This window comes from Monodelphis domestica, chromosome 3 (assembly GCF_027887165.1).
Source record: "Monodelphis domestica isolate mMonDom1 chromosome 3, mMonDom1.pri, whole genome shotgun sequence".
In the NCBI taxonomy this organism is placed as follows: domain Eukaryota; kingdom Metazoa; phylum Chordata; class Mammalia; order Didelphimorphia; family Didelphidae; genus Monodelphis; species Monodelphis domestica.
The window spans coordinates 466,409,623-466,431,890 of NC_077229.1; the positions used below are offsets into that span (position 1 = coordinate 466,409,623).

Genomic DNA, 22,268 nt, shown 5'->3' on the forward strand with positions numbered 1-22,268 from the left:
CAAGACAAACACAGGAACTATATGAACACAACTACAAAACACTCTCCACACAATTAAAACTAGATCTAAACAATTGGAAAAACATCGACTGCTCATGGGTAGGATGAGCTCACATAATAAAAATGACAATCCTATCCAAATTAATTTAATTATTTAGTGCCATACCCAATGACCTACCAAAAAACTTTTTTCCTGAATTAGATAAAACTATAACAAAGTTCATTTGGAAGAAAAAAGATCAAGGATATCCAGGGAAATTATGAAAAAAAAAAGGTAAAGTAAGGAGGCCTTGCAGTCCCAGATCCCAAACTATATTATAAAGCAGTGGTCATCAAAACAATTTGGTACTGGCTAAGAAACAGAAAGGAATATCAGCGGAACAGACTTTAGGTAAGTGACCTCAGTAAGAGTCTATGACAAGCCAAAAGATCCCAGCTCTTGGGAACAAAATCCACTATTTGATAAAAATTGTTGAGAAAATTGGCAGACAGTATGGGAAAGATTAGGTTTGGATCAACATGTCACACCCTACACCAAGATAAACTCAGAATGGGTGAATGACTTGAATATAAAGAAGGAAACTATAAGCAAATTAGGTGAATACAGAATAGTGTACATGTCAGACCTTTGGGAAAGGAAAGACTTTAAAACGAAGCAAGAGCTAGAAAAAAAAAATTACAAAATGTAAAATCTATAATTTTGATTACAACAAATTAAAAAGGTTTTGTATAAACAGAACGAATGCAATCAAAATTAAAAGGAAAGCAACAAATCGGGAAATAATCTTCATAATAAACACCTCTGACAAAGGTCTAATTATCCAAATTTATACAAAGTTAATCCAATTGTACAAAAAATTCAAGCCATTCTCCAATTGAAAAACGGGCAAGGGATATGAATAGGCAATTTTCAGTTATAGAAATCAAATCTATTAATAAGCACATGAAAAAGTGTTCTAAATCTCTAATAATTGGAGAGATGCAAATCAAAACAACTCTGAGGTATCACCTCACACCTAGCAAATTGGCTAACATTACAGCAAAGGAAAGTAATGAATGCTGGAGCAGATATGGCAAAGTTTTGACATTAATGCATTGTTGGTGGAGTTGTGAATTGATCCAACCATTCTGGAGGGCAATTTGGAACTATGTCCAAAGGGTGCTAAAAGACTGCCATCCCTTTTATGCAGTCATAGCAATGCTGGGTTTGTACCCCAAAGAGATAATAAGGAAAAAGGCATGTACAAAAATATTCATAGCTGCGCTCTTTGTGATGGAAAAAAACTGGAAAATGAGGGGATGCCTTTCAATTGGGGAGTTGCTGAACAAATTGTGGTATATTTTGGTGGTTTGCTCAAAGGAATAATAAAGTGAAGGAATTCCATGGGAACTGGAATCATCTCCAGGAATTGATGCAGAGTGAGAGGAGCAGAACCAGGAGAACATTGTGCACAGAGACTGACACATTGTGGTACAATTGAATGTAATGGACTTCTCCATTAGTGGCAATGCAGTGATCCAAACAACTTGGAGGGATTTATGAGAAAAAACAGTATCCACATTCAGAGGAAAAACTGTGGGAATAGAAACACAGAAGAAAAACAATTGTTTGACTACATGGGTCGAGGGGGATATGGCTGGGGATGTAGACTCTAAATGAACATCCTAATGCAAACACCAACAACATGGAAATTGGTTCTGATCAGGGACACATGTAATACCCAATGAAATTGTGTGTCGGCTTTGGGAAGGGTGGGTGGAAGGGAAATTACCAAGGAATAATATTTTAAATTGACTAAATAAATTAATTCAAAAAAGAATAAAAAATTAATATCCCTCTAGAGGTATGAAGAAGTACATGATGGGTATGAAAAGACCTCAACACATAAATAAGGAGTCAGTTGAAGAATGTATAAAAGATGTCATCAAAGAAATATGTGATAAAAAATTTAATATGGACTGGTCACATGGCAAGACAGTGGTGGACTATGTGTGTACTCCTCAACAATTCAAAAAGGAAGGAAGGAATGTCCCCAGCATGCTTAGTAGAATCATTGTGTTAAACTTATGAGAAGACATGGACAAGAGTGTTATGGTATGAGCTGGTCGAATGGAGTATGCTAAAGGATCCACACACTGTAAATTTTATCACATTAATCACGACTTAGCCATAAGAAGTATCACAAAAGGCATCATAATCAAGGGTACGTATCCATCTATGTGATGAATAGCTTTAATGTGGCTCTGGTTCTCAAATACATAAATGGATCCATTATCATAGCCCATTCACACGAGCTCATCCTGGGCCACTCCTATCCATCTCTAGTGTAAGGCCATATGGCTTACATGACCTAACACAGTGCTCAGAAAGATGTGCACCCAGAAGAAATCATCCTGAGGTAGTAGCAGTATAAGAGTGGAAAAAAGACCTGGATTTGGAAGCCCACTGTCCTATTCTATAAAAAGAGGAGAAGAACATTTGTATCATTTACCTGATAAGTGTGCTTAAAGTAGAGATATCAAACTTATTGCCTGCAGGGCAGACCAACAAGACCTGAGTTTTTCCAGATTAAAATCTAATTGTGATGTTAAACAAAATAAATAACAGTTTAAAAATGTAATTCAACACAGATATTAACAATCTGGGGTTTTCCAAGTCAATATGCTCATGCTGGCCAGTAGAGATCCATTTCCATTTAACTTGAGACCATGGGTTTAGAAGATCAAATGAGATGAGTGCATAAATGAGGCAACTGAGGCCAAAGTGAAGGCCTACATTTATAGAAGTGGTAAAGCTAGGCCATGAAGTCTGGTACTCTAATGCCAAATCCAATTCTCTTTTCTACTGAATCATGCTGTGTACCTATTATCATTATTATTTATTAATTGCATTAAAATACTAAGTCGGGGGCAGCTAGGTGGCTCGGTGGATTGAGAACCAGGCCTGGAGACAAGAGGTCTTGGATTCAAATTTGACCTCAGATCACTGCATGATCCTGGACAAATCACTTAACCCCTACTGCCAAGTTCTTACTGCTCTTCTGCCTTGGAACTAATTCACAGTATTGATTCTAAGGTAGAAGGTATTGGTTTAAAAATTAAAACCACACAAACAAAAAAGTTAACTTCCTCACCCCCCTCCATTAGAGAAATCATTATTTGATAAAAAGATATGTGTATATAAAAATACATCTTTTTTATTCCTATTTAACAACAAATATTCAGTAAGTAGCTTAAATTGATTCTGCACTAGATTTGAAGGGCCCCCTGCTCTGTGTAGGATGAAGAGGTATGGTGAATAAGGCAAAGAAATTCTCAATCTCTAAATTCTCAAAAGAAATTCCTGAGAATTTGACACACAAAATACTCACCTACACATATATGTGTATGTTTGTATAGTAACCTGTTTTTTCATAACAGTACCCTTCTGCTGGAATTTCTCACATGGGTATTTGGGAATATGGACTTTGTTCACTTAAATAACTAATACTCTTACCAAATGAAAATATACATATTTGAATTATTTTAAGGGCTGAATCTACATTACAACCAATTTTGCTCAACTCCAAACAAAGGACTTTCTAGAAATTATTGTGTCTATATGACAGAAGAAAAATCTGTCACTAACTTCCTTTACCACCCTGCAGGCTTGATTGATAGGCTGCCTGCCTGGGTCCTTTCACAATCTACCATGTGGGTTGTGAATTTTAAATAAACCTTACTATCTCTGTCTAATTACTCCATAAAGTTGTCTGACAGTTGGAAAAAGTCAATCTGGGGTGGAGGGGAGGTGAGAGTTTAGTTTCCTTGCAATGTTTGGGAAGGTGGGGTCAAGAAACAATGAGGTGGAAGTAAAGGCTGAGAAAGAGAAAGAGATGACAAAGGGTAAGATCCCATGCCTTCTGCGGTGATATTGTCCTTCCTTATAACTTAAAAACATAGCTGAAAAGGAAATGGGATATTGTAATACCCTTCTCCCATCACCTTCTTTCCCTAGAACTTGGGAGAAACTGATTATAGAAGGCTACAGAACTCCAACTCCAATAATAAAGGTCTAAGCAAGAGTGGAGAATACAGTATTAGGAGCAAGATTGTTCATTAAAGAAAAACTTATCAAGAGCCCACTATATACAGAGAATCTAACTGGATATGAAGTCTAGATGAGCCAGTGTTTTCCCACATAGTGCTTAAGATTTCCTCTAAACTTAAGATGATCTAGAACCAAGCCCTATATGAACTGTCACAAGTCATCTGTTTCCAAACCTTTCATTCTACAGATAAGGGATACAAATAGGCAGCTTGCACCTATTTTTAAATACAGACCATAATGCAAATATTATTTTTTTAAATTGTTTATGTTATTTACTCTGTATATTCCAGGACAAGTAGACTCTAAAACTAAGGGAAGTGCACTGTCATAATATGGTCTTCGTGACTCAATATTCATGTGTTCTTGTCACATTGTAAGCATTGATAAATTGTATGTATTAAACTTCTAAATTCTTTAATCTATGAATTTGCTTTGGCTAAATAATGGGAGTTTTTTTTTCTTTTAACATTGCAAGAACATGGAATTTAGGACCAATGAAATCTAAATCTAATAGTTTATGACTTCAGTTCTATTCTTCTTGCCATATATCTTTGTTAAAATGAATTTTCCTAATTATTTTTTATTAAAAGTAGCATTTCAAAAACATGACATCAACTATGGCATTTTATTATATAAAATATGCAGCGGAACAAAATCAATCAGAAAATTTTATGAATATATGATTATTTCAAAATATAAAAAACAATGATACTTACAAAGGAACACTTTCTTTACCCAAGGGTGGGTTCATAATGTAGTCTTTGGTGATTGGTTTTACCCACAGCAGGACCATAAATAAGGGTGCCAAGAAGTTTATGTGAAGTAATGTTCTGAAAGCACATAAGAAATAGTCATGAATAAAGAAAGAGAACACATGCTGCTAATTAACCTGTGGAAAACTTGAGTCAGACTGAAGTTGAGAATTTATGGCTGATATGTCACCACCACCATCACCTCACATTATATCGCTTTATACATTTCTAGAGAACGTTAACACCTGATCTCATGTGATCTTCAAGACGATTTTGTGAGAGAAATATGGAAGGACTTATCATCACAGTACAGCTTAGGGAACAGAAGCTCAAAAAAGGTTAATCAGCTAGGCCAAGGTCACATGGCTGATCAGTGGCAGAGCTTGGAGGAAAACCCTCAGGTGTCCTGGCTCTCTCTACTACCTCCTTTCTGCTCTGCTCACTCTCTCTGCTTCAATAAAAAGCTCCATGAGATGTTCTCTGAATCATGTGTTCAATGACCCCAGTGAATTTTGTAGAGAAATCAGTTTTTTACATTTCAATGCAGCTAAAAGAACATGCCTTCTTGTTACAGAAAAGAAAGTTATATCCTTTTAAGTGGAAGAGATTAGAGAGGTCCATAATACTATTCAATAAGGCATATGGCAGACAAAACCAAGTGAAACACTGTTTTAAATTAGAATCCCTTCAGTATATAATGATCATGTAAAAAGTTTAAATCACATTATCAAAATCGTAAGTGATTCACAAATTTTCATTTCTTCTTGGATCATTAAGAACATACCTGAAATTAATTTTCATATCCTATACAAATCAAGGAAATTTATTTCACTTCTGACAAGGCAATATTCCCAATATAGCAAAGGGTTTCAGTTCAGAGCTGTAACTTCATTGTTAACTGTACTCAGAATTTTTATCCCATAGGGACAGATGGTTGAAAAAGATTTTTTTTATTATTTTAGAACAAAGGCAAATTCTTTAGAACAGTTATTTTATTTTACAGGTACTGGTTTTATTGTCAACTATCCTGAATGGCTAAAATTGAGGGGGTTCAAGAAACCATTTTAAAAGTAAAAGGGGTGGCTCTAATATCACTATATCTGAAAATGATAATGAACTGTGTGGGGAACTGCATCTGAGATAAAAAACCATGAACACCTGACAAGAAAAAGGTAAAAGTTTGGCCACATCCTTCTGGCAACATAAGAAGAGCTGATGCCTGCCATGAGGGTAACAACTTCTTTGTGCCAGTCAAGCTCTTCTCAAAGCCAGGCTAGCGTGCCCACACCCCTTGTATCTAGGCAGAGTGCTGTAACACAATGGGGGGTGGGAGTGTTCAGGAAAGGGCTGCAGCAAACCAAAAGCCATCCCCCCCATCCCCAAGTACACAAAAGCAGGATCTTTAGAAAGTCACATTTAATTCCAACGGCCACTAAAATGTCCACAAAAATAATAAATGCTTAAATATTTTTATGAAGTGTTTCTTTCATCCAGCAGTCTGAGTAAGGCAGTGGGCTTAGCCAAAGAAAGAGGCAGTATTAGGTATGCAGTGTTGCTAGGGAACACTATAGTATCAAGGAGCAGCCCACAGCGGTTTCAGTAGCTTGTGAAGGGCTCCCCTCCACCCACCCTTTTCAGCTTATTTAAATCATAACGCTGGGGTTAGTGGACTGAAGTGTGTATGTGTAGAGTGGAGGGGGAGAATCAGGTTTTGTCTTAAAAGAAGCCATTAGAGAGACGGGTGGTGGGAGAAAGGCAGGATGTAGCCAAGAGCATGCTGAGTAAAAGGAGGAAATAAAAGGGGATGAAGGGGTGTGTGGTGGGAGGTGGGAATAAGTACACCCACACACAAAGCATATGCAGAAAAATGGAGGTGGGGGAAACAAAACAAAAGGACTGTCAAAATTAAATAAAGGAAAATGACACAGGTAAAAAGAGATATGAATGCTCATCTCCCTAAGAAAAGGTTGTAAAGAAGCACCATCATTAAATACAGGGTTTTACAGACTAGGAATGTTAGGAAATAGGAATTATTCAGAGGATCCTAATGATTGTAAATAAATAGATCAAAATGGAATATTTTAAACTTTGGGTTCACATTGCAGGGAAAAAAATAGAGGGGAACTTGGACCCATATACAAGTGGAGGTGTATACAAATAATTCTTTCCCCACATACGCTGCATTAAAGAAAACTGATTTATAGTGATAATCGATAACCAGAGAGTATGTTGCAATGAACTTCATGAACTATTTTGGAGATTCAATAAAATATCTCAAACTAAAAAAGTATTCAATGACACCTAACACTGCATAGGGCCAGAAACCAAATTGTGATGCTGTATATTAGAGCAACAATTTGAATACTATTTTTTACCAGATTAAGGAAAATGCATAATATCAATAATTTTAATTTTGTTTTCAACATCCTCAATAAAAGTCAACAATATACTAGGGTTTTTGTGTATCTGGTGGCTAAACATAAAAGTTAAATAAAATAATATACTAGGATTAATAAAGTTTAATAAATTAATAAATACATATATCTGAGCTCTAATTTTAGTGATTGTCACAGAGTATTAATAATATTTAAAAAGCACAAATATGTATTTGTGTCTTTTATGTTTATCTCAAAGACCAAAATTTATTGGGGGGGAGGGTGTGAGAGGGAAAAAATAAACATTTTTTAAGTTTCTTTTAAAAATACATTGCACTAACAAATAAAAAAAGTTAAAAAAGTGTTCAATTTGTAGTAGAAATATGAAGTACAGTCTAAGTAGATCAAATGATTACTTCATTATTAATTTTCATTACAATAAATTGCAAATACCTGCATTAAGATGAAAAACATATATTTATCTGCATGTGCTTATGTACATTTTCCGCTTACTGTGTTATTTTTTCTGTTGCCAAATTCAGCGCATCCAGATGCATTTGAGCCAGCCGCAACCCAGGGAAAGTCAAAAAAGCACCAATAAGTGAACATAGAATAGCCAGGAAAAATTTGAAAGTAAGCTTAGACACAGGACCCCTAAAAAAATGAAAAGATTCATCAATATTTCCTTAAGTGGCTTTATGAATTTTCTTTTTCCCTATCAATTTATCTCACAAATTATATGTAATAATCCTAATTGCAATCATTTTGGACAGATTCAGGGAAATTTCTGCCCCAAGACATTGGTAGTGATACATATGACTTAACTAGTTAAAATTTACATTGGTAGGCACTATTTAAAGAGTACGCATCAGAGAAAGCAAATTCTAGTCAGAGTTCAGTTTTGAATCAGGAAAGGCCAAAACAAAAGGAAATAAACAAGACTAATAATAGTAGATAAATGCAAAATCTAAAATCAAAAATAATAATGCAACTTCCCTGTAACAAGGATAAAGTTTATAGGAAATAAGTAAAGCAGCAAAGATGACACTAGAAAGGATACTTCCTTCCCCCAAAATATAAATCTTAATTTTCAACTAAAATATTTTGATTTGAACCTTAAAATTTTCCAAAACTTACTGGGATTCTAAACCTTGTTTTTCAAGAAACTGCATCGCACTTTCTGAAAAATTTGTAAAACCTGTAGAAAAAAGAAAGGATTATTCTTATCACAGTGACAAAATACAGAATCTTTCTTTGGAAATAAAATGCTAGAAAACAGCATCTTAAATTTTCAAGTGTCTAGCTTAGCTCTTTCATGTGCTAATTAGTATGCCACAATGCAATAAAATTTGGTTATTAACAGGAACAGTCTTTGAAAACATCCCTTTGATATTTGTACATTCCACGAACGTGAATAAAATTTGCATTAATTCTTCAGGAATTTGTTTAATTTTTTTGCATCACAGAAACATTTAACTGTTAAGAAAGTTGTAGGTTGTGGATTAAAGATGAAGGTAAGTAAGTAATATCAACAAAGCAAATATTGCACAATGAAGATTTGATTATTTTAAAAACAATGAATAGTAAATTGTGCCTTTTTTAATGGGACATACATTTTAAACACGAAGGAATTAAAAGTACACCTGAAACATTAAGGTTATTTTAAAAGATATGGATGGAGAAGGGAAAAGACAAAATTTGTATATATATACACACACATATAAATAAATAAAATCACCTAAAATTCAAATCATTTATTACCTGTTTCAAGTCCAAATTCTAGGTAGTTTTCCGTAACAATCAAGATTGCCATGGCTTTGACAAAGAAAAAAAATCCAAAGGTGACACAAACTGATCTTTCACCACCTTCTTCTACTTTGAAATAGTGTGTAGTCAATGAAAATAGTACCTTGCTGTAGGAGTAACAAGTTAAGGAAAAAAAGGAACAACTTTGTCTAGTCTAAGAGGAGTACCAATTTATGCTACCTGAACAGTGTCTAAAAAATATCTGCACACACAAAAAAGTAAGCTCACATGACTGAATGTTTGGGGAAAGTCTGTGGAAATCTGGCCATTCTCCCAGAAAGTTAACATCCAAGAACACACTAGGTTTGGTATAGAATAGACCTGATTTAGAGAAAGAGCATAAACAGTAGCATTCCCTCAGACAAAGAGAGTAAATATTAAAACTCAAATGAATACCATATTGTACTATAGGTGACTACAGTAAATTTTATGCAATTGGGTGTTCTTGTTGAAATAAAAGACCAGGAAAGCTTTTAGGAAAAATTTTAGGAAAATTAAGATTTTTATGAACTGTTTTATAATGACTTGCCTTCAGTATACTAAGCAACACACATGTCTGTTAAAGAAATCTTCAATAATTCCTGTGTTGACTAAGTAGAACATAGAACAGGAAGCTCTGAGCCTTTGACATCATTTAGTCCACCACCCTCATTTTAGTAGGAAGAAACTGAGACCCACAAAAGCTAAAGGACTTTCCTGAGGACACAAGTAAGAAAATGGCAGTGTCAACATTTAAACTTGAGTCTTTTGACTCTAAAACCAGTTCACATCACACACCACACTACCTCTAGTTCTGATACTGTTAATGGAGTTGGAAAATTATTTTGGGCTTCACATTAGGAAATATCACAGCTTAAGAAAACCTACGTTCTAAATTAATTGTGCAGTTCTAAACAAATCACTTAACTTTTCTATGCTTTAAGATTTGTGTAGCAAAAAGAGGTGAGGTCAAAAAAATTAGTTCTAAAATGAACCTAAGAAATAATTGTACAATCAAATCATAATGTCAATGACTTAATCAAAACGAGTCTAGAGATCTAGAGCCTATACTAGAACCAGGTCCTTTTATTTCGCTGGTGCTTTTTTCATTACACTGTACTGTCTTCCTTAAAGGAAAAAAAAATCAATTATACAAATACAAAAGTATTTATGGGTTAACCTTTAAATTCTAGCACTAACCTACCACATTTATGCACAAAAGAAATTTTCTCCTAAAGAAAGGGGAGCTCATCTGGAATTGGAAATCAATGAATTTTCCCAGAGATAATTCTATATTTCAGGATTAGATGTAGTTGAAACAGTCTTTATTACCTTTTTTAGTATTATATTCTAACCTTATGGGCTCAGATACCTTGGGAACTTAACTTTAATATTGTTTCTAAAGAAACACTTCTGAGTTCAAAATAACCAAGCTTAGAAATCAGCTCGGAACACAATACCTTCACATAGTGAGAGGAGTTCTAACCCTGGTTCTGCCAAATACCTGGATATGTAATTCTAGACAAGTTACATTTTTCTAAGATCTGTTTCCTCCTCTGCAAAAGTTGCAATACATAATCCCTAAGGCTCCTTCTAGCTATAGCTCTAAAAGCAGGAAATAGACCAACTCTTTACCATTCACATAATTATAAATCCAAGAGACTAACTCATCCTTTATACAGTTATCAAATAAGTCCTTTTTAATATGCTTATACACTAACATAGAGGTTCTCTAAATTAAATAATAAACAACTGACATGTCTGTTTCATACAGGCAAATTGATATTTATATATGGATTCTAGTTGAGGCTCTATCACTACACTCAATTCTATGTGATTTGATTGTAAAATTATTTCAAAGTTTCATTTTAACACTTATTTTTAAATGACTACCTTTCCCATATCCATCCCTACACAGAAACCAAAATGTCTTGGACAGTAACTGACCATAGATCAATACTATCTCACTCAATAAATTTTTATCTGTCAAATGAAATGTGCATGTATTATGCTTTCTCTTTTTCCTACCTTTTACTTTTCATAGTGCAATATATTCCACTAAAAATAACCTTTTTTCAAATACCAGCATTCACAATAAATTGATATTTATTCAATTTGACTATTTAATACTAATTAAAACATTTTCTTAAGTTATATTAATAAGTATGACATCATATGATAGATTAGGATCCCAAATACTATTACTCTAATAACTGTTTCTCTGAGGAAAATATGTTCCTAATAACAAACTGATACATTATTCTCTGCTGGTCTCTCATAATCTAACATCACTGTATCTTTCCAAATTCATCACACACTACATAACCTTCCTCCACTAGAAACTGGCCTAAACTTATTCAGCCTTCTCTACCTCCAAGGCTTTACTCATACTCTTCCCTATGCCTGAAATAATCTCACATGCTCTTCATCTCTGCCTGATTAAATCCTATATATATTTTTAAAGGATGAGTTTCCTCTCCTCAGTGAATCTTCCCTGAATACACCCTTCCCTGCCCCTTCCAGTTTTGATCCTTCCTCACTTTAATCGCCCAGAACCTTGAAATAGCACATCCCATTTCATTTTCCTATCTCCCTAGGGCAAGTATGTAACATATTCCTCAAGGTAAACCTCTTCTAATATGCTAAAATCATCTCTTTAATCTATAAGCAATAATCATTAGATTTCTTGCTCATAGCCTCCTTCTACAGAGCAGGGAATTTATTATAATTTTTTTTATAAAATAGAAACTTTAAGACTTCCCATTTTGTGGGGCAGCTGGATGGTTCAGTGGATTGAGAGCCAGTTTAGAGACAGGAGGTCCTAGATTCAAATCTGATCTCAGACACTAGCTGTGTGACCCTGGGCAAGTCACTTAACCCCCATTGCCTAGCCCTTACTGCTCTTCTGCCTTAGAACCAATACACTTGATACAATACAATACCAATACAATTGATGATAAGACAGAAGGTAAGGGTTATTTAAAAAAAAAAGGCTTCATTTTTGCTGTTTGATCTCTTGTATATACTGAAAATCTTAAGAAAATATCAACCCAGGGGGTAGCTGAATGGCTCAGCTGATTGAGAGTCAAGGGTAGAGATGGGAGGTCCTAGGTTCAAATCTGACTTCAGATACTTCTTAGCTGTGTAATCTTGGGCAAGTCATGTTAACTCCCTATTTACCTCTCTTCTGCCTTGGAACCAATACAAAAAGAGAGAAGGTATGGGTTAAAAAAAAAAACTACCCATCTGCGCTCCCATACTTTTTTGTATATAGACACTGATTACGTTGAATCTCAGGCACATAAGTGAGCTCAGGTCACCTAGTCAAACCCACACATCAAAAGAAATTCATTCTTTAGCATTTCCATAAATGGCCATCCAACTTGCATTTGTACACTGCCAATGAAGAAGCCCACTCCACTTTTGGATAGCTCTTAATTGGCTTTGAATTTTTCTCAAAGTATTTAAGTAAAAAAAAAAATAGCTGAAGTAGGAAAATAGAATGAAAATGTTTTACGCTCTCTATTCATTATGTCTGTCCTAAAATTCACTGTAGCTTATGTGTTTTAATATAGTGAAATTTCAACCAAAGAATCTTTTCATTAAGAACTGAAGTTAAACACAGTAAAATAAAATGTTTTACTTCAATTTCCTCTAAACAATATTCAATATTTAAGCTAAATACCACCCTTCAGTTTTTTAGGGTGATTAAACTTCTTTTTTTTAAACCCTTACCTTCCATCTATAATGTGAATTGCTTCCAAGGCAGAAGAATGTTAAGGCTAGGCATTGGAGGTGGGAGGGTAAGGGAGATTAAGTAATTTGCCCAAGGTCACACAGTGAGAAAATATCAGAGGACAAATTTGAACTCAAGATCTCCATCTCTAGACTAGCTCTCAAAGCACTGAGTCATCTAGTTAGCTGCCCCTGTAATGAAACTTTAAAGAGCTTCTTCTGAATTTTTGCCAATGGCTAGTAATTCCTAAACTCTACTGAAGCCAAGGAGAGGGGAGAAGGGAGAGAGGAAACAGATATCAACAAATCTGATAAATTTCCCAAGCTGGCAAATTCCATAAATTCCTAGCAAGGTTGTATTCTATGATTCTTCTTCTGACTCTGCCGAAAATTCCTTTTCAAGTTCTCAAAACAGTAAACAACAATTAATAAACTTTTACTTAACTTTTCATGAATGTCTTCTTTATTGTTAATTACAAATTTGATATTAACTCAATTGCTTAAGCAATTAGGAAATGTTTAAGAATGATGTAACCTTAGATTGACAAAAGGCTTACTAGAAGTGGCCAGTTTTAATTAAATAATGAAATTATTCTATTTCAATGGATTCAGTATAATCATTATGAATTATATTGATGAAATATGACAAAAATTTTACTTTTACATGTTCATTTTCTATGAAACTTAGTTATTAAGCTTGTTCATTAGCCAATTTTTGCAAGACATTGTTATTCACTTGACAAATTTAGGTTTTGTTCTCTGTGATCTTACCTGACATATAAGTTTAGAAACAGTTTGATGTAATATAAGGTGAATGAACCATTTAACACTTGGGTAAAAACATAGCAAATTTATTATATCAGAATAAGAATCATTCTTACCTTTTAATACTAATTAAATACCTATTATGTACATATAAACTGTTTTAGGCAATGGGGAGATACAAAGATAAATAAGCCATGATCCCTACCATCAAGGAATTCATAATTGAGTATGGTTGATAAATGGCACACAGTATATCTAAATTGTCATGTGAGAATATAGGTGTGTAAGAAAGGCACAAATAATTTTTGATTGGGATAGGGACATTCTATTTCCAGTTATGCAAAACTTCTCTCTCTCCTGTTACTGAGCAGGGTTTACTGAATTACCAGAACAATGTACAGAAATTGAAAGTAAAGTGGGTAAATAAAAAAAAGTGATTAAATGCTGATTCCTTCCCCAATATTTCAAATTACCAAGAAAAGCAAAACCAAGTTTTTCTTTTACTGCTTTTACTACTCATTTCCTTTAACTAATTAGTTAATGATTATTCAAGATGGAATTTAATACACATAAATGTACCTAACTTTTGAGTAAAAAAAATTAATCTTGCAAGTATCAGTTAGGAAGATAAAAGATGTGAGGGTTTTAATAGATTTAAAACTCAATGAGTCAATAGCTTGACATGGAAGACAAAATAAAGAACACAATAAAGAACAGGGTACAGGCCTTGAGATTTAATAGTTCTACGGTATTATTCCCTCTTTGAGCTTTTATCAGAGTATTTTATTTAATTACAATATAATGCCACATTTTAGTAAAGACATAGATAAGTTAAAGTCAATCAAAGAAGAGCAAGGAGGATGGTGAAGAGACTCAGGACTGGGTTGTAGAGGACCTGTACTCCCAATATTGCAAGATCTGGGGAAGATGACAGAGCCAGAAAGAACAGAAGGAACTGCTAGAGAATAATCTATCTGCTAGAGAACAGCCAATTACAGTGCTATAACAAGGAACACTGAAACTGATGAGCGTTTTGAGCACAGACAAACCAAAGGAAGAAGTCAGAATCAGAAAGATACAGGAACCAAATATCTAAAAAAAGTGTACCGGGGGCAGCTGGGTAGCTCAATGGAATTGAGAGCCAGGCCTAGAGATGGGAGGTTCTAGATTCAAATATGACCTCAGACACTTTCCAGCTGTGTGACCCTGAGCAAGTCATTTGACCTCCATTGCCTAGCCCTTACCACTCTTCTGCCTTGGAACCAACACACAGTATTGATACCAAGAGAGAAGGTAAAGGTTTAAAAAAAAAAAGTGTATCATATTGACCAAAACTAAAAACTTCCAAAGAGAAAAACTTCGTTGAGTCTCTTCATGAAGCCAAGGACTGAATAACTAGCAATTCCTCAATTCATAGAAAATGGCTAAATAAGTTGTAGCATATGATTGTAATGGAATGCTACTACACTGTATCAAATGATGAGGTTAATTTTTTTAAAAACATGGAAAGGTGTACATAAAATTATGCAGTGAAAACAGCAGAACCAAGAGAAAACTATACGCAACAGAAATAGTATTTGACTTGTTCATGTCTAGCTCCACTGAAAGAACTGATATACAGAAATGAGCAAGACATGGTTTTATATATACATATATCCTTTTGTCAAATGATGCTTTCTCTAGAGAGGGGAACAAAGAAAAGAAAGGAGGGAGATGCCTGGTAATTTAAAAAAAAAAGAAAAAGAAAAAAAATAACCTGAACTGCAGATATAGAAAGAGGAGCCTTGCCAAAGGAGCCAACAGGTAAACAGGTTACAGGTCTGGAAGCGGCTGGCCCTAATTAGGAAAATTCTAGGGAGACAAAACCATGGAAGAGATAGAATCAAGGAAAACAGATTCCAAAATTTTTATAGGGGCAGAAGACAACCTATTATCTTTCTCATAAATAGCCAATTACAGTGCTATAACAAGCAACACTGAAGCAGATTAGCATTTTGAGCACTGACAAACCAAAGGAAGAGGACGTCAGAATCAAGAACTCAGAAGTGAGGTAAAGAACAAATAGTCTTGACCACTCCATCCAAGTCTGAGATGGCGAAGAACTAAACATAGCACTACATTAATAATATAAAGAAAAATCACATGTCAAGAATGAACCAAAAGGAAAATACTTTAGTGTAGAACAATAAAAAGTCTATAAAAGGATTATAAGAGTTACTGGGAGAAATTAAGAGATTATACAAGAAATATAAACTATGGAGGGAAAACCTGAAAATAGAATAAATACATTAGACCAAGAGACTATAAATACCTTACCAAAGTTGTAAATTGTTCTCTGAAACATAAGAAGTAATAAGAACTTGACTCCATGACACAAGAAGAAATTCTGGAGAAAAAAGTCAAAAGATGAAAAAATTAAGTATACAAAGGTTTATTTAAAAACAAAAACAGAACAGGCATAGAAAAAAAGGACAGGAAGAAAAAATTCAAGAATTATATATCACTATGAAAAACATGACCAAACAAAAAAAAAAGTGGTAAAATAGACAAAGTACTGCTTAATCTAATTAAAAAAAAAAGGAAAGAAGAAAACCATATTAACAGTATCAAAGATGAAAAGGCAGACCTCACCTCTAATGAAGAGGAAATTAAGGCAATCATTAAAAACTAATTTGCCCAATTTATATGGCAATCTAGGTGATATAGATGAATACTTACAAAATTATAAATCACCTAGATTAACAGAAGAAATAGAATACTTAAATAACCACATATCAGAAAAAGAAATTGAAAAAGCCATCAAAGAATTCCCTAAGAAAAAAATCCCCAGGTCCAGATGGATTCATAAATGAATTCTAACAAACATTCAAATAACAACTAATCCCAATATTATACATATTATTTAAAAGAATAAGAAAAGGAGTTCTACCAAATTCCTTTTATGACACAAATATGGTACTGATTCCAAGCCAGGCAGGTCAAAAACAGAGAAAGAAAACTATAGACCAATCTCCCTAATGAACATAGATGAAAAAAACTTAAATAGAATACTAGCAAAAAGACTCCAGCAAGTGATCATGAGGGTTATTCACTATGATTATGCAGGATTTATACTAGGAATGCAAGGATGGTTCAATATTAGGAAAATCATCCTCATAATTGACTATATCAACAAGCAAACCAACAAAAATCACATGATTATTTCAATAGATGCAGAAAAAGCCTTTGGCAAAATACAACACAATTCCTATTGAAAATACTAGAAAGTATAGCAATAGAAGAATCTTTCCTAAAAATAATAAACAGTATATATCCAAAACCATCAGCAAATATCATCTGCTATGGGGATAAATTAGATGCATTCCCAATAAGATCAGGAGTGAAACAAGGATGCCCATTATCACCTCTATTATTTAACACTGTACTAGAAACACTAGCAGTAGCAATTAGAGAAGAAAAAGAAATTGAGGGTATTAAAATTGGCAATGAGGAGACCAACTTATCACTCTTTGCAGATAATATGACGGTCTACTTAAAGAATCCTAGAGAATCAACCAAAAAGCTAGTGGAAATAATCAACAACTTTAGCAAAGTTGCAGGATACAAAATAAACACGTAAGTCATCAGCATTTCTATATATCTCCAACACATCTCAGCAGTAAGAATTAAAAAGAGAAATTCCATTTTAAATCACTCTAGACATAAAATACTTAGGAATCTATCTGCCAAGACACACATAGGAACTATAAGAAGATAACTACAAAACACTTTCCACACAATTAAAACTAGATCTAAACAATTGGAAAAAACATCAACTGCTAATGGGTAGGGCTTATTTACTTGTTTAGTCCCATACCCATAGAACCAACAAAAATTTTTTACTGAACTAGAAAAAAACATAACAACGTCCATTTGAAAGAACAAATGATCCAGGATATACAGGGAAATAATGAAAAAAATGTGAAGGAAGGTGGCCTAGCAGTACCAGATCTCAAATTATACTATAAAGCAGAGGTCATCAAAACAATATGGTACTGGTTAAGAGACAGAAAAGAGGATCAGTGGAATAGACTTGGGGTAAGTGAACTCAGCAAGACAGTCTATGATAAAGCCAAATATCCTAGCTTTTGGGACAAAAATCCACTATTTGACAAAAACTGTTGGTAAAATTGGAAGACAGTAGGGGAGAGATTGGGTTTGGATCAACATCTCACACCCACCAAGATAAACTCAGAATGGGTGAATGACTTGAATATAAAGAAGTAAACTATAAGCAAATTAGGTGAACACAGACTAGTGTACATATCAGACCTTGGGAAAGGAAAGACTTTAAAACCAAGCAAGAGCTAAAAAAAAAAAATCACAAAATATAAAATCAATAATTTTGATTAAATCAAACTAAAAAGGTTTTGTACAAACAAAACTCATACAATCAAAATTAAAAACAAATTGGGAAATAACCTTCAAAACAAAAACCTCTGACAAAGGTCTAATTACCCAAATTTATAGAGCTAATCCAATTGTACAAAAAATCAAGCCATTCTCTATTTGATAAATGGGGAAGGTACATGAATAGGCAATTTTCAGTTAAAGAAATCAAATCTATTAATAAGCACATGAAAAAGTGTTCTAAATCTCTAATAATTGGGAGATGCAAATCAAAACAATTCTGAGGTACCACCCCACACCTTGCAGATTGGCTAACATGACTACAAAGGAAAGCAATGAATTTTGGAAGGGATGTGGCAAAATTGGGACATTAATGCACTGCTGGTAGAGTTGTGAATTGATCCAACCATTTTGGAGGGCAATTTGGAACAATGCCCAAAGGGCATTAAAAGACTATTTGCCCTTTGATCCAGCCATACCACTGCTGGATTTGTACCCCAAAGAGATAATAAGGAAAAAGACATGTACAAGAATATTCATAGCTGCACTCTTTGTGGTGGCAAAAAACTGGAAAATGAGGGGATGCTCTTCAATTGAGGAATGGCTGAACAAATTGTGGTATATGTTGGTGATGGGATACTATTGTGATCAAAGGAATAAGGAACTGGAGGAATTCCATGTGAACTGGAATGGCAGAGTGAAAGAAGCAGAACCAGTAGAACATCATATACATAGACTGATATACTGTGGTATAATCAAATGTAATGGACTTCTCTATTAGTAGCAATGCAGTGATCCAGAACAATTCAGAGGAATCTAATGAGAAAGACCACTACCCACATTCAGAGGAAAAAACTGTGGGAGTTGAAACACAGAAGAAAAACAACTGCTTGATCATATGGGTTGATGGGGATATGACTGGGGATGTAGACTCTATATGATCAACTTAGTGCAAACATCAACAATATGGAAATAGGTTTTGATCAAGGACACATGTAATACCCAGTAGAATTGTGTCGGCTACCGGAAGGGATTGGGGGAGGGAAGGGAAAGAACATGACTTGTAATCAAGGAAAAATATTCTAAATTGACTAAATAAAATTTTCAAAAAAAAAAAATAATAAAATAAAGATAGAATAGTAGCAAAAGAAAAAAATAAGATAGCAGCTATTTAGCATTTATATAATGCTTTAAAATTTGCAAAGCGTTTTATAAAAATCTTAAAAAGAAAAAGGTAAGTCATTTAGGGCAGGAGATTTGTTTTTGGTTTGTTTGTTTTATTTTATCCCTTGTGCCTAACATCTTACCTTGCACCTATAAATGCTGAATAAATGTTCCTCTTGTTTTCCCTAGGTATATGCTTTAGGTATAGAGTAAATACTTCTTTGTTTCAGCTTATAGGATGCAGTAGTGGCAGAATCTTTCAGTGAAGTGGTTAATTGAATAGTCTTTTACATTTAGCTTATGGATTGTCTTCTTCAATCACTTTGTCAGGTTTACCTTATAAATTATGTTTCCTTAGATCATCTATTTACTGACTAGAATTAGGACATCAAATCCAAGGTAACACAAGAAACTGCTTCAGAAATAAAACCATTCCATCAATAAGTTATGTGCAGGCAATCATATGTTTCCCAGAATGTCTCATCGAAACAGGTGGGACCTTTCTTTCCTTACAAAGTATGGACTATATAAAGTTTGAATATACACATTTAAAAAAAAAACCTGGACATTGTATTTCACAAAATCATAAACTGCCTAAATCTATTAGAGGGTAAAGTGAAAAAAGAAAGATTCTGTCACCTCCTGAAAGAAACTCCAAAATGAAAACTCCCAGGAATGTCATGGACAAATTTCAGAGCTTTTAAAGACACAGAAACCAGACAGTGCAAAAACTCCAAAAAAAAAAAAAAAAGTAAGAATCTTTAACTATCAACAAATTACAGTTAGGATCATAAAAGCTTTGTCAGCTACCATCATAAAGGATAGATCTTGCCATATGCTAATCCAAAGGGCAAAAGATAAACTTTTTCAACCCATTAATAACATATCCTGCAAAAGGGAGTATAATATTTCAGGGTGAAAGAGACCTTTAGTAGAACAGAGTCGTTTAAAGCATTCTTGATGAAAAAGGGAGAGGTGAACAGAAACTTTGAAATGTAAACACTAAAGTTAAAAAAACAAACAAACAACTAAAAAGATAAATACATTTGTACATTTAGAGGAAGCTCAAAGACACTGAAGTACTTAAATTCTAATAGAGAGGAAGCAAGTGTCTCTTTAGAGCTCTAACAATCTTTAAGGGTCCTAGAAGGAATTAAAAAAGAGAAACAGCATGGGAATGGCTTGGTTTGATTTCGACAGTCTTAAGGAAGAAAAAGGAAGAGAGTAATAAAGAAAAAGGAGAGAGAGCTTACTGTTTTGTAAAACTGTGGAGATACATACTATATACACACACAGGGGAAGATGTAAGGGAGATAAGGCAACAGGCACCACACAAATCTCACTTTAAACTGGTCAAAGGAAGGTTGAACATGTAGACACAAAGACTTTGGTGTAGAAATCTATTAAACAGGAAAATATATATATTTCCAGCTTCTGTCTCTCACTTGATGGTCCCACATCACTAAATGCCTTTTGGATATCTTAAATGAAAGATTTCGTAGGTACCTAAACTCTAACATGTCTAAAACAAAATTCTTTAATCTTTTCCCCTGAAACTTCCCCTCTATCTAACTTCATTTTTGCTGTCAAGGGTGCCATCATCATACCTGGTTTACAAACTCAGCATCATCCTCAACTCATTTTCACTTGATCCACAAAGCCAACATGTTGCAAAATCTTGTTTATCTCTTCAAATAGCCTCCCATATTTATCCTCTTTTCTCCATTCATAGAATCACCTCTCTGGTTAGCTCTTACCTTGACTGTTGCAATATCCTTTTAATCAGTTTCTGCTTCAGGTTTATTTCTACATCAAATCATCCTGAACTCAGCTGTCAAGGTGATTTTTCCAAACCATGTGAGAGCCACAACGATTTTCTATTACCTCTAGGCTCCAATTATGCCTCCAGTTAGCATTTCAATTTATTCATAAACTATTCTCTTTTCATCTTTCCATTCTTCTTATACTATACTTTCTTTCATACACTCTATGATCCAGTTATACTAACCTACTTGGTGACCCTTCAGCCCAAACCCCATCTCCTCTCTCTCTCTGCCTTTGCATTAGCTATGAACCAACCCTGAACTGTTCTGTCCTATCTCCACTGTTAGTTTCCTTGACTTCAAATTCTACATTCTATGAGAGGCCTTTCTTGCCTCCCTTCCCAATCAGTGTCTCTCCTCCTCAGATTACTTTCTATCTACTCTATCTACTTAAATATAAAGGTTTCCTCTCCCACTAGAATTTAAAGTTTTTGAGGACAGGAGATGACTTTTTTTTGTATTATCAGTGCTAAACAGAGTACTTGACAGGTTAATCATTTAATAAACATTCAGTAACTGACAAATTGCAGATTTAATTAAAAAAAGGATGAGTAGTAACAATGAACTCAAAACAGTGAAAAAAGACATGATTAAAAGAGATAAAAGGGAAAATACATTATATTTAAAGACAACAAAGAATTTTAGAAAAGTTGGCAATGATAGTACTCTGGTAATTAATTATTCAATCAGATTAAAAAAGAGGATACATACATACTCAGATAAACATAGCAGTTTTACAAAAATGGACACTTAAAATACAAAAACCTCACAAACTAATGTAGAAAATAAATATATAAAAGCATCTAAAAGTTATAGGAAAATTTGTATCTTTTAATTCTAAATTTTATCAGCAAAAGAGAAATTAATAGAGCTATGAGTTGAGCATAAACATTTTAAGAAATTTAAAAAAAATTTTTAAATAGGAAAGCAACAAGTCAAAACACTTGATTGTCAGATTCAACAATCTGAAAATCAAAGGCAAAATTAACAAAACTGAAAGTAATAACAAATTGAAAAACTAGCAGGAGATTAATAGCTATCTAGTCTAGTTTTAGAAAAAGGAAAATCAAATTATCAGTATTAAAGTACAAAAGAATTCACAGAAAATGAAGAAGAAAGGAAACTATCCGAAAATATTGTCTAATTATATGCTAATGAACCAATAATTTAGATGTATTTAGAAAAATATATCCAGATTAATAGAAGAGAGTTCAAATAACTCAATTTTAGAAAGGGAAACTGAAAAAGTCTTATTACTCCAGGACTGTCGCTCTATCCACTGTGCCACCTACCTGCCCTAAGGCCTATTCTAGTCATTATACTATGCTGATTCAAAAAAGTTTATACAATAAGCACAAATATGTAATAAATATAAACATAACAGACCTTAT

The 22,268-nt window shown here is 33.9% G+C and overlaps 1 protein-coding gene across 3 annotated transcripts in view; it reads right to left on the reverse strand.

Moving 5' to 3' along the window:
* TMEM161B (transmembrane protein 161B) overlaps window positions 1-22,268 on the reverse strand; it is a 116,602-nt gene that overhangs the window by 16,258 nt on the left and 78,076 nt on the right. For all 3 annotated transcript variants that reach the window (XM_007487343.3, XM_016431571.2, XM_056824620.1), the window contains 4 exons: window positions 8,978-9,129; window positions 8,354-8,414; window positions 7,730-7,870; window positions 4,806-4,919 (listed from right to left, as the gene is read on the reverse strand). In XM_007487343.3, the coding sequence (XP_007487405.3) occupies window positions 4,806-4,919; window positions 7,730-7,870; window positions 8,354-8,414; window positions 8,978-9,129 (468 nt within the window). The remainder of the gene's footprint in view (window positions 1-4,805; window positions 4,920-7,729; window positions 7,871-8,353; window positions 8,415-8,977; window positions 9,130-22,268) is intronic.